This window comes from Vairimorpha ceranae, assembly GCF_000988165.1.
Source record: "Vairimorpha ceranae strain PA08 1199 chromosome Unknown NODE_33, whole genome shotgun sequence".
Classification (NCBI taxonomy): domain Eukaryota; kingdom Fungi; phylum Microsporidia; family Nosematidae; genus Vairimorpha; species Vairimorpha ceranae.
Genome location: NW_020169328.1, coordinates 31,431 through 43,722, shown reverse-complemented (window position 1 = coordinate 43,722; position 12,292 = coordinate 31,431). Strand labels below are relative to the sequence as shown.

The following is a 12,292-nucleotide window of genomic DNA, read 5'->3' as shown; positions in this document are numbered from 1 at the left end:
TTGGGCTTTTCTTTAACGTACCAATAAATTTATTTTATTTTTTTTTTTTTTTTTTTTTTATTTTTTTATTTTACCAATAAATTTATTTTATTTTTTTTTTTTTTTTTAGAAGTCTTACCTAATCCTCTAATGAAAACACGATGGTCTTGGACGACCAATTGGTCGGCGATAGACCATATGGCAGTGAAAGGATTCAGTAAACGTCCCACTGTGTGGCCTATGCAACACTGGGACATATCTGATCACTTTCCTGTGTATGTGAAAATCATGTGGGAGAAACCCTTACCGCCAGAAGAGAAGACAATAATCTCTCGTACCAAAGTTAAGGATGTCCGACCACAGTTTGTGGAGGACGAAAAGTGGGAAGCTGTGACAGGTAAGGTAGATGCAGATCTATCGATCCTGACAAAAGCTTTTATTGACACGGTCTGGGAAGTGGCCAAAGGTTGCAATGCAACCAAAAAGCTCTCCCAGAAAGAATGGCGAGTACATATTTCGAAGGAAACGAGGTCTCTCATTATGCGAAGGCGCAAGGCTTTCAAGCATAGGAATGACCCAAACTTCGATCGTACTGTGTACGACGATCTCAAGATGAGAGTACAGAAAGCTAAGAAAAAAGACGCTTGTGAGGCCCGGACACGGAAATCACAGGCTATAGCTAAAATGGTAGTCGAGAACCGTTATCGAGATCTATTTCGTGAGATTAGATCATCAACCGGTGACGGGGTATCAGACAAGCCAGTACTCGATGATTATACGGGTAACGTCATACATGATAAGAAGGGAAAGGAAGAATTGTGGGCCAGACACTTCGGGGACCTCGCTTCGGATAAAACCGGGCACTCGAGGGACCTGGAGTACTGGAACAGCAAATTTCCTAAAAAGTGTGAAGCATTTCCTGAGTGCGACGAGTCTCTCTCTTATGAGGACTTAAGGATTGCTTTAAAAACCACTCCATGGGGAAAAGCCCCAGGACTCGACGGAATTCCGGCCGATATCCTGAAGGTAATATCTATGGAGGAAGAACCTGAATCTAAAGCGGCTCAGGCTCTGTGGATAACTGTTAGGGCCATTTGGAACGAAGCGGTTATACCACGAGAGATCAATGTGGGTGAAGTGGTACCAATACCAAAGAAGGTAATGTCCGTGGTCAACATGGGCGACACCCGAGGCATTGCATTACTGCCATCACTCACAAAGGTCGTAGCCAAAATAGCTGCAAATAGAATCAGTCAGATTGCGGAGACCCATGGTCTCCTAGCTAAAGAGCAGGCTGGGTTCAGGACTTTGGAGGAATGTACGGCTCAAGTAGCTACCTTATACGAGGTAGTGAAAAGGCGAAGTATAAGAAACCAAAGCACCTACCTGGCTTTTATCGATTACGCTAAAGCATATGACAAGGTTCCTCAAGGTGCACTACTTAGGAAGTTGGAGAGTATAGGGATAGGAGGACACTTGTTACAAGTGGTCAAATCACTATACGAAGACCCGCGGATGTGTGTTAGAGTCGGCTCCTCTACATCACCCGTAGTAAATTACCACTGTGGTGTAAGACAGGGTTGCCCTGCTTCACCAATCCTTTTTGATCTTTTTATTAATGACCTCTTACAAGGCATGGATGGGGTCGCTATTCCTGGTGTATCGGAAGCCGTTAGTGGACTATTGTTCGCTGACGACGCGGTTGTTATGGCAGAGAGTGAATCCGCATTGCGGAGGAACCTGGACCTGCTGACGAGTTGGAGTGAGAAGCACGAGATGTCAGTTAATGCATCGAAGTGTGGTATCATGAAGATAAGAGCAACCGAAGACGTTATAGCAGGAGGACCAAATTTCCTTCAGCCAAATAAGAAAGCCAGAGTGGAACAACAGGAACCAGAACCTTTCGAGATTATGGGGAATGTTGTACCCGAAGTATCCGAGTATATCTACTTAGGGATAAGGTTTACACCAGACCTGTGCTTGAATTCCATGATGCAACATGTTGAATCAAAAGGAAGGAAGGCAATAGGAGCAATGTATTACTTACTCTCTAAGAAGGATATGCCGGTATACGTGAAAATATTGTCAATAAAAGTGAAACTACAGTCGATTCTCACCTACGGAGCTGAGGTATGGGGAATGTCAACTCTAAGGTGCAAGGGTATTCAACGAATCATGAATGAAGCATGCAGATTAGTAGTTGGAGGAGGAAGGAATGCGGCGATGGACAGAATTCGGTCCGAGCTAGGAATACAGTCGGTTGCAAATATAGCGGCTGTTAAGCGAGCTAGAGCTGTAGCGAAGTGGCCTGGTTGTAAGACATGGATCGCAACCCTGTCGACAAGCCAGTTTAGGTCACGAGAGTGGACATGGGTTACTGGAAATATCAAGTGGCTTAAGCGTTACGCAGGATGGAATGCCGGTGGTGAGCTTACTAAGGTTATGATAGACAATGTGTTCTCTGTAAGAGAAACAGACACAAGAACCAAGATTGGCGCTTGGGCAGCGGAATATAACCTAACGGCAAAACCAAGATGGATCAAGCTCGGGTGCTTGTATCCTGACCTCCAAAGGGGATGTTTGGGGATTGGTCGAATGAGAAGTGGCACTTTCAATTTCGTCCGAAACCTCGTCAACAAACGTGTCCTGGACAACCGGTTCCGATCCTTCTGTCCATTTTGCAAAGATTCGGTCGTAGAGACGATAGAGCACCTATTCTTTTTCTGCCAGAGATGGGACGAGTATCGGGATCACTACTTCAAGTGGTGGTCTACTGGGGCTAGCCAGTACGTAAAAAATTCAAACAATAGCATGTCAGTGGTGTTGCAAGCACTGCTGCGCATACTCCTGGGAGAGGAGGCTGGAAGTGATGTCCTCGTGGTTCTATACACGGGGTTCGGAAACTCTGTGCTTATCGACCAGACGGGTGCGGACTCTTTTGTCCTATCCGCTGCTAGATTTTTGCAGAGAATTATTCCTCTGAGGGAGGGTATGATCCAACGGGTCTTATCCGATGACCAAAGATTCTCCTGGAGCCAAAGCCCAATGGGTATGGCGGAGCTTGATGCACCATAGTCTAAGGGGGTGGGGTTTTAGTGGGTTCGAGTCCCACAGTACCTGAAACAAATCAGTCTCGTGGTTTTGTGGATGGTCTGCGTGTGCATTTCCCCATCCTTAGACACAAAAAAAAAAGTGCGAGGTTAAAAAATACTTTATTGCGCTTAATTATTTACAATTATTTATATTTTACATGTTAAACATATCATAAATGATTTGAAAAATATCGACATATCCTTATTATTTCTACAAAAATAAAGAAAATAATATACTTATTGTACTATATTTAATTCAAATTTAATAAATGGTTTATTTTATACACATTAAAGTAATTTTTTACATCGAATTTTTTTTTTTAAAAAATATAAATGTATTAATTTAATGTGGTTGAGTCAAAAAATATATATTTGTGTTTTTTACACACTAAACATATTTTTAATGATTTATAATAAGTAAATGGAAACTAATATAATACGACAAATTTAATCATTTATATTTACAAGTACCAATTATATGAATTTTATTTAAACTTTATTATATTTGCCTAAAAAGGATAATTTAAAAATATTTATTTTTTTTAAACTTTTACCCTACATGTCTGAGAAAAACTTCACTGCAGAATCTGATCCTGGTTCTTTTTCCTTGGAGGAAGTACAACCAAATGAAAATAACAATCCATTACAGCCAAGTCAAAAACAAGGTGTGAATACATATTCTAAACTTAGATGTAATAGATACAAAATTGGAAGACAGACGAGGGTTGTAGTAATAGAAAAACCTCTTACTTTTATGAGTTTTCTTCCTTTAGTATTTTATTTAATCATGTACGGATTAATTTTGCAAACGATATGCATGATACTAAAAAAGGTAAGTAAAAAGACTTATGATTTGCTTATATTTTCAGTTCTCTTTTTTACACCCCCTTTAATTTTATTATTTTTTAAGACTTATACTTTTTTATTTATCTGGATAGCCTTTTCTTCTCCTATGGTATTACTCTATTTAAAGATTAAAAAGAAACCGGTAGATAAAGATCTGCCTAGAAAAGTATTTAATATTTTTAAGATTCTATTTATGATTACTAATTTGGGAGTATTCTTATTCCAGTTTTGCACTATAATGACCTTTTTATTTTTACCTTCTGTTTTTCTAATATTCTTTTTATGCTTTCTAGTTTTTTTATATTTCGCAGTTTTAAGTAGAGAAATTGTTTATTTTTTTAGCGAAGCAATGGCAACAAATACAGGATTTTATAGTAAGGAAGGTGTTCCTAATAGAAATAATAATGATACATTGTGCATGATATGTACAAAGGCGTTTGATAATACTGAACCAATACATACTCTCATTTGTAGTCATTCATTCCACGAAAATTGTATTAAAGGATGGTGTATGATAGCGAAAAAGAATAGTTGTCCGTATTGCAAAAAAGGAGTAGATTTAGAGACAATTCCTAAAGATATATGGTACAAATCAGAGATATGGTTTTATCCATTAATAAATACGACGAGGGGATTAATAGTTTTAATAATATCATTAATAATAACAATATTTTATAAACTACAAAAATAAAAAAATATAAAATTAAATGTTGTTTTTAATTTAAAATTTGTTTTTATTTTGTGATATAATTTACCACACGCCATTTATTTTAATTTATTTAAATAAAAATATTTAATTTTACTTTTACCTATCGAAATTACGAAGAATGACAACTACTTTCTAATAAATCTTAGGATTTAATATCTTCAGTGGTTGTGATACCACAAATTTATCTATTTATTTTGTTAAGTGTTTAAATTAAAGCAAACACTTAAGATTTATTAAAATAAAAAACTATTATGCCAGTTTTACGTTATAAATCTAATTTACTAATCTATCTTGAAATATATATTTACAATATAGTGTTTTTAATATAATTATTCCAGTCTGTCTTATCAATATCTAAATCTCTTAAATATCTAAAAAAACGTAAAAAATAAACATCTTTACATTGTAAAATAATATTTATAAAATCAGCACTATTTTTAAAGTCAAAATATAACTCAATAAATGCATCAAAACATTCATCTTTCTTGACGTACAAAATAATATCCAGAAGAAGTCTTATAACCTCTACATTAAACTCATTTAACAAAAATATATGTACATGTTTTATTAATTCTAAAACTTCCCTTGCAGATAAACTACCGTTTAAAAGTGACTGTAGATATTCTACAGTTATATTATTGTGGCTAAAGCTCGTCATTTTTAAAGGGGGTTTTTCAAAAATTTATTTTTTTGTAGCAAATTTTAAGATGTTAAAATAATTCAAAACGTAAAAAAGTTTTGAATTTAAAAAAGGCAAATTTGTAATAGAGTGTTAACTTATTACTATACGTATTATTAAATTTGTTAAAAAGTAACTATTATAAACTTAAAAGTTTATTCAAATTTTCCTTCAACATATGGATGACCACATTCTTCTTTTATGACAGCATCTTTAATAGGCTTTTTAAATCTTCTTTCAAATTCGACTGAATGAATAATGCATTCATCTTCCCCGCAATGTATTGTAGAACGACCACATATTTTATATGAATTCTTTTGAACATCCAACTTTAAATCATCTTTCTTAAGACCTTTTGGTAAAGGCACAAATTCTTTAAAACACGTGTCAGATACTTTGTTGCAACAGCTAATTGACTTTGGACATGGTGTACAGGTACAACACTGACATTTCTCTTTACTTTCGTTTAATGAAGACATGGATTACAAAAAAAAAGAATTTAAATACTTATAGTATCAAATAATTATTTATAAATCAATTTATTCGTAAATTAAAAGTTTTTACAAAAAAGGCAGTCAAAAAAATTATATTGATTTTTAAAACTGATTTTGTTCGTTATAAATCAAACAATTAAATATTTATTTTTTTCTTAATTTAACAAAATTGTTAAATACTTTTATTAAAAGTTTAAAATAAATATTCTTTCATTAAAATTTATTTAAGTCTTTTTAGATAAAAATATATTTATCTCCTTTAAAATATATATTATTTACTTTTTTTAAAATACAAAATATTATATTATTTCGACATAAATTAAAATTTACAGATAAAAAATATTACAACAAATTTATTTTCTTTCAAATATTTCATTTAAAGATTCTCTTAAATTATCTGTTAAATCTTCTATATCTTCGTTTTTTACAGTAAGTTTATTTTCAAACATGTAATTAATGTCTTTAAGAAAAAAACTCTGTTCTCCATTTTGTTTTTTCAATCTACACAGGCAATCAAATAAATACACAAGATTCTCTTGTTTTTTATCTTTTCTTCCTATACAATGTTTTATATAATCAAATATATTTTTTAAAATTCTATCATAATCCTCTATAGCCTCCTTTAGATCATTAATTTCTAATCCCATTCTGTACTCTTTTTTTTCTAAATCTTTAATATGGGTCAATTTCTTCTCCCTGCTCTTTTTAGCTGCTAGTCTATTTTTTTCTTTTTTCCAAATAATTTTTAGTTGTTCTTCATCCAAATATTCATTCATTCTTACAGGATGCATGTACTCATTGGGTATAGGATACCTTCCATATGGTGGTTCCATTCTTTCTTGATAATAATAGTTATTATCATACTGATCTGGAACATTAAATTTCTTGTTTGTATTTTGATGATCTTTCATATGGCTTACATCATTTTTTATTTAATATTCTGGATTTGGAATAGAACATTCTAAAGTTCTATTTTTAATAAAAATAATCATCCTGACACAAAAAAAAAATTAAAAAATAAGAATGCCATAAAATTAATACAGGCATTTAATTCAAATATCATTTTTTAATTTATTTAATAAAAATCTATTTTTACCAAAGCTTTTAATTTATTAATTTTAATAATTAAATACTTTTGCTGGGATGATAAGAAAGTTAAAAAGACATTTAAAATATGTATTCTTTACTTTTTATTAATTTAAAAGATTAAAAAAATATTTTTTCAGTTTCTGTTTAATGCATATAATATCATTGTATTTAATATGACAGAAGTCTTAACAAACAAAAAACAATTTAAAGTTACTATATCACCAGGTACAATATTTTGTATATATTAAAAAAATAGATTTAAGATTATTTCTATGATATGTTTTGTTTGTGAGTCATAATGTATTATAATTGCTTGTTTATGACATATAATTTCAAACATAATATGTAAGAATGAAATAAAGTATAAAAATCAGGAAATTATAATGCTTATAGATAATTTTCCACATTGTAAAGATATTACAGAATTTTATTTTTAAGTCTTTAAAATCATAAAGTTTATATTTACAAACAGTTATATCTTTCAAAAAAAGCCGTTGTGCAAAATATCAGTATTTTTAACAATCATTTGATTTTTGAGAAATAACAATTAAAATAAAAAAATAACTTAGTTAGTATTTTTAATAAAAGCCATGCTATATTTATTTTTTCAAAAATTGTTTATATTTAGTTTATTAAGTTGCTGCGAAAATAAACACAGGAAGGCTGTTAAAATCTAGAAACATATTTATAATGCTCTTATCTGAAAGATAATTAAACTTGTTTATGTTTTTTGTTCTTAATGCTGATGATTATGTTTTTGTTTTAGTAATTCTTTTATTTTTTTGAAAAAATGAATTTTTAAAAAATTCAGGTTTTTGAAAAAAGCAATTAAATTAAAAATAAAATTTTATATCCGAGATAAATATCACAAATATTTATTTCTTAATATAAATTAAATTTTTTATTATAGAAATAATGAAGATGTGTGGATATTTCTCGGATTTTTTTGATATATTTGACACGTAAAAACTTAAATAATTCTTAACAATTAAACCCACGTTTTGTTCTTATACTTAAGATTAATTACTAAATTTTAAAATAATTGTCTAACTGATCTTGGAAAATTCTAAAAAAATAAATTAATATAATTTTTTTACGAAAAATTGACATAGGTTGTAAAAATATTACTAACATTTGATGAATACTTTATATTATAATTGTTTTTAGAAATTAAAAATATACTTAAAAGATTATTTAAATTTTGTCGTATTATTTTTTCTTAAATCAGATAACTCTATAATTTATATATTTATTTAAAAATAACACGTAAATCTAACACAGATTATTCTAAAATCTAAAATTATATCCGAGAAATTAAATTTTTAATAAAATAATTTTGTCAGATCAATACCAAATTTAAATTTTTGCAACACCAAAACAATTTCTGTCTTATAAAATTAAAATAAAAAAATATATTAGAATCTTTAAAATCATTTCTTAGCGATGTTAAAATTTATCAAAATATTAATTTATTTATAATTCATAAAATAAGACATTAAATTTCAAAACATTTTTTTAAAACAAACGAAAAACAATAATAATATGAGAACTATAAAGATCGTCATTATAGGAGACAATGCTGTAGGAAAGACATGGTTAATTCGAACTTATCTGTCAAATGAAACACCAAATGGTTATGTAAGTACAATATTTGATAATTTTGGGTCTAAAATTAAATATAAAGATGATTATTACATGTTGAGCATCTACGATACAGCAGGGATCAGCGAGTGGAGTAAAACAAATTTACTTTCGTACCAGCAAACAGATGTATTTATAGTTTGTTTTGCTATAAATAATACCGGTTCTTTTAATAATGCTATCAAATTTATAACAAATTTAGAGGCGTATGATGTACCTATAATCCTCTGTGCAACAAAAACAGATTTAAGAGAAGAAAGGGTTGTAGATGCAAAAGTATCAAACCATGCAACTCAAAAAGTTGGATGTTATGAATATATTGAAACATCGTCCGTAGAGTTTAAAAATGTTAAGAGAATATTTGACTTGGCATGTGAGGCCGCTGTGAATCCAAAAGAATATGGAAAACAAAAATGTTGCGGATTATTTTATTGTTGTTAATAAATTTAATAAGTTTGAGATTTTTTATCGTATTGAAATTTTTTTAAATTCCGTTGTTTAAAAAAGACAAAAAAATTTATTTTTCATAATTGAATGTTAAATTGTTTCATCACATCAACAATCCATTCTGGTATTTTTTTGTACCTTTTAGTCATAAATTCCTTAATAAATTCAGGATAAGAGTTATTTTTAATAGCTTCTCTTATGCGTTTAGTTAAATTTCTCATGTAATGTAAATTATGTTCTGTTGCAAGCATACAAAAATTAGAAGTTCCCTTAAGCAAATTTAGATAAGCAAATGAATAATTTTTGCAGGTAAAACAATCGCATTCGTCATTATTAGTAAAGTCGTGCTTTACTCGATTACTAATAATAAAATCTCCATTATCGCTAAAAAATCTCCCAAATCGTGCAGTTCTTGTTGGATAGACACAATCAGACATATCCGTTCCTAATGCGACACATACGACAATATCTTCGGGATATCCTACACCCATAATGTACCGAGGAATATTTTCAGGAAGATTTTTGCAGCAATAAGAGACTGTTCGTGCAAATTCACTTTTTTCTTCTCCCCCACTTAATCCACCTATAGCTAGTCCTACTGGATTTCTTTTCAAAATTTCATTTATGCTAAATTGTCTAAGTTCTTCTGAAAGACCTCCAGTAACAATAGGAAATAAAATCTGTGTACTTTTACTGCTTAATTTGATCGATAAAATTTCTTCGTTAGTTTTTATACGTTTTGCGGTATTCTCGTTATAATAAACTTGCTTGATGCATCTATCAAGCCATCTAATAGAGCGCTTTGTAGCAATTTCAATACTTTCTAACTTATCGTTAGGATTTACAACTTCATCTAATTGCATTATTATATCAGCACCAAGCACCATTTGAATATCCATACTTTCTTCTGGTGTAAACATTTTGTCAAAAAATTTGACTCCTTCTTCTTCAACTACAACATCAGGAAGGCTGCCAATTTGAAAACCTCCTGAATCTGTAAGCATGTTACCGTTGTATTTCATAAATTTTTTTATATTTTTTCCCAACTCCCTAAGATGATAAGTGTTTGCTAATATCATATTTTCTTTAATGTTATCAGTTGTAACGGCTTTCATTGCACCATACGTACCAACAGGCATATAGATTGGAAGTTCAAGTTTACCGTTAGACAGTTCAAAAGTTGATACTCTAGCATTTGTACGTTTACATTTATATAAAATTTCGTATGTCCCAAACATTAAAAGGATTAAAAAAATCAATAACTTTTTTTAAAAAGTTTTTAATAGTATTCAAAAAAAAGTTAATAACTACTAAACGTATTTTATAAATAAACTAATATTTCTTTTTTACCAGAAACATAATAACTATTAGACCAAAATTAAAGAACGTTTTTACATTAAAACTTTTGAGACCCTAAATGAAAGGATACACATCTTGTCGAATTGTTATTGGTACTATAGCCACAAAGATAAATATACCAAACTCTGATATTACACATGAATGGAAGGTTTATGTTAAGGCACCATTAAATATAATTAAAAGTGTACATTACAAATTGCACGAATCTTTTCCAAATAATTTGATAATTACAGAATATCCATTTGAACATATAGATAGAGGATGGGGAGAGTTTACAATACAAGTAAAATTAATTTTATTTAATGATGATAGACTAACTACAAGTCATTTTCTTAAATTATATGGTGATAGCGATCCTGTTATTAATGAAACAGTTGATGAAATTATTTACAAAGGAATGGGACAAGAAATAATACCATCAGTAGAAGAAAATGAGGAATATAAAAAAATAGACGAAGCAATTGATTTTGTGTTAAAATTATTCGACGAAAAAGATTAAAAAAATACATAATGCATGCTGGTAGTTAGAAAAAATTATTTTTTATATAAATGTTGATCAAATCTACTATCAAGATCCTTGAATGTTTTATATCTGTATCTTTCGATAATATTTAATCTTTGTACCATTTTTCTTACTTCATTTTCCCTACTGTAAAAACTTAATAAAGATGTTATTTTAAATCGTGAAGGCTTTTTAAAATTTTTAATGTTCATAATATGCTTCATAGAAACGGATGAACAATGGAATTCCGGATTATTGTAATCCATATCAGCTATGTTAACTAATACATCCTGATCATTATAATTTGGAGGAATCATTTTCCATCTGTTTTTATCATAAAAGTCTTTGGGTGTTTTACCTTCATTATTCTTTATATTTACATTTCCACCATACCTTATAAAAAGTTCTAGAAGGGTATAATGCTTTAAGCGTGCTGCAATATGTAAAGGTGTATCTCCGTTGTCATCTTGTAAATTACAATCCATTTTAATCATAAGTGAAGTAATGGCATGATTGATGTCATTAATGTATGCTGATATGTGTAAAGGAGTTAATTTACAAAACGTTTGATTAACATTTATAGAATTTTCAGCTAATATTGCCATGAGTTTAAAATTATAATTTAAAACAAAACAATATTTAGAATATGTTATAAGCTCACTATAATCTTTTAGTAAATTTCTAACTTCATCAACCTGATTATTCATACAAAGAAAATCCAGTAAAAAAATCGGATTTTCCTCATTTTTAATTAATTTTATTGACTTATATTGGTTGAGTAATTCATACTGTGTTGTAGTTAAAAAACACCATTCTTGTTTATCGTACAAAAAATGTGCTTTATTTAAAAGCAGCATTTGAGGGGTCAACCCGTTGTAAGTTAAACTGTATGAGGGGAAAAAATCCATAAGAAGACGCATTATCTCACCGCTCAAGACACATGCTAATTGAAAATAAGTAGGCGATAAATCTGTTCCAAATGTCGAATTATTAATGTTTTTAGGAAATCCCTCTTTTAAAAAAAAGTATACAATTTCAGGTCTTTTTTTTATCATTGCCAAAAGAAAGATAAAATTTTGTAAATTATAAAAACCTTGATCTACTGATATAGATGACTTAAAAGGTCTATTGTCTAGTAAGGCTATTTTTAAAAGATGCAAATTGTGCCTTTTTCGGACATTATATACATGCTTATAACTGCACTTTTCTGAGTTTTCGTTATTTTGAATTTTATGATTTTTATAATGTTTTGTCAAGTAATATAAATTAAGCAATGTCTCTTTTTGTAAATTAGAATTTGCATCTGATTTTATGAATGTACTATAATCTACTGATTGTCTACTAATTTTTTTTATTTTGTTAAGAGTCATAAGGGAAAAACGTAAACAAAAAAATAAACAATATCGCGATACACTTTTTTTATCTCTAAATTTATTATACAAATATTTTTGATCC

The 12,292-nt window shown here is 29.7% G+C and overlaps 9 protein-coding genes across 9 annotated transcripts; 4 read left to right on the top strand and 5 right to left on the bottom strand.

Annotated features, from left to right (window-relative positions):
* Positions 1 to 177: 177 nt before the first annotated feature.
* Positions 178 to 3,054, top strand: AAJ76_3300043545 (endonuclease-reverse transcriptase; the record flags this gene model as incomplete). Its single annotated transcript, XM_024475218.1, has 1 exon — positions 178 to 3,054. One exon carries the CDS (start codon positions 178 to 180, stop codon positions 3,052 to 3,054), a length of 2,877 nt encoding a protein of 958 aa, XP_024330836.1.
* A 576-nt stretch (positions 3,055 to 3,630) lies between these two features.
* Positions 3,631 to 4,608, top strand: AAJ76_3300040092 (ring finger protein 121; the record flags this gene model as incomplete). Its single annotated transcript, XM_024475217.1, has 1 exon — positions 3,631 to 4,608. One exon carries the CDS (start codon positions 3,631 to 3,633, stop codon positions 4,606 to 4,608), a length of 978 nt encoding a protein of 325 aa, XP_024330835.1.
* A 322-nt stretch (positions 4,609 to 4,930) lies between these two features.
* On the bottom strand, positions 4,931 to 5,284 carry AAJ76_3300038439 (hypothetical protein; the record flags this gene model as incomplete). Its single annotated transcript, XM_024475216.1, has 1 exon — positions 4,931 to 5,284. The coding sequence occupies one exon, from the start codon at positions 5,282 to 5,284 to the stop codon at positions 4,931 to 4,933; it is 354 nt and encodes a 117-aa protein (XP_024330834.1).
* A 176-nt stretch (positions 5,285 to 5,460) lies between these two features.
* AAJ76_3300037939 (hypothetical protein) lies at positions 5,461 to 5,784 on the bottom strand (the record flags this gene model as incomplete). The annotated part of the gene is made up of 1 exon (XM_024475215.1): positions 5,461 to 5,784. The coding sequence occupies one exon, from the start codon at positions 5,782 to 5,784 to the stop codon at positions 5,461 to 5,463; it is 324 nt and encodes a 107-aa protein (XP_024330833.1).
* A 368-nt stretch (positions 5,785 to 6,152) lies between these two features.
* AAJ76_3300037013 (leucine zipper domain-containing protein) lies at positions 6,153 to 6,710 on the bottom strand (the record flags this gene model as incomplete). Its single annotated transcript, XM_024475214.1, has 1 exon — positions 6,153 to 6,710. One exon carries the CDS (start codon positions 6,708 to 6,710, stop codon positions 6,153 to 6,155), a length of 558 nt encoding a protein of 185 aa, XP_024330832.1.
* A 1,720-nt stretch (positions 6,711 to 8,430) lies between these two features.
* On the top strand, positions 8,431 to 8,970 carry AAJ76_3300035292 (ras-related cell division protein 42-like protein; the record flags this gene model as incomplete). The annotated part of the gene is made up of 1 exon (XM_024475213.1): positions 8,431 to 8,970. The coding sequence occupies one exon, from the start codon at positions 8,431 to 8,433 to the stop codon at positions 8,968 to 8,970; it is 540 nt and encodes a 179-aa protein (XP_024330831.1).
* An 83-nt stretch (positions 8,971 to 9,053) lies between these two features.
* On the bottom strand, positions 9,054 to 10,214 carry AAJ76_3300033509 (queuine trna-ribosyltransferase; the record flags this gene model as incomplete). The annotated part of the gene is made up of 1 exon (XM_024475212.1): positions 9,054 to 10,214. The coding sequence occupies one exon, from the start codon at positions 10,212 to 10,214 to the stop codon at positions 9,054 to 9,056; it is 1,161 nt and encodes a 386-aa protein (XP_024330830.1).
* A 179-nt stretch (positions 10,215 to 10,393) lies between these two features.
* AAJ76_3300033329 (transcription initiation factor iif auxiliary subunit) lies at positions 10,394 to 10,834 on the top strand (the record flags this gene model as incomplete). The annotated part of the gene is made up of 1 exon (XM_024475211.1): positions 10,394 to 10,834. One exon carries the CDS (start codon positions 10,394 to 10,396, stop codon positions 10,832 to 10,834), a length of 441 nt encoding a protein of 146 aa, XP_024330829.1.
* Positions 10,835 to 10,869: 35 nt separating this feature from the next.
* On the bottom strand, positions 10,870 to 12,207 carry AAJ76_3300031516 (ankyrin repeat-containing protein; the record flags this gene model as incomplete). The annotated part of the gene is made up of 1 exon (XM_024475210.1): positions 10,870 to 12,207. The coding sequence occupies one exon, from the start codon at positions 12,205 to 12,207 to the stop codon at positions 10,870 to 10,872; it is 1,338 nt and encodes a 445-aa protein (XP_024330828.1).
* Positions 12,208 to 12,292: the final 85 nt, after the last annotated feature.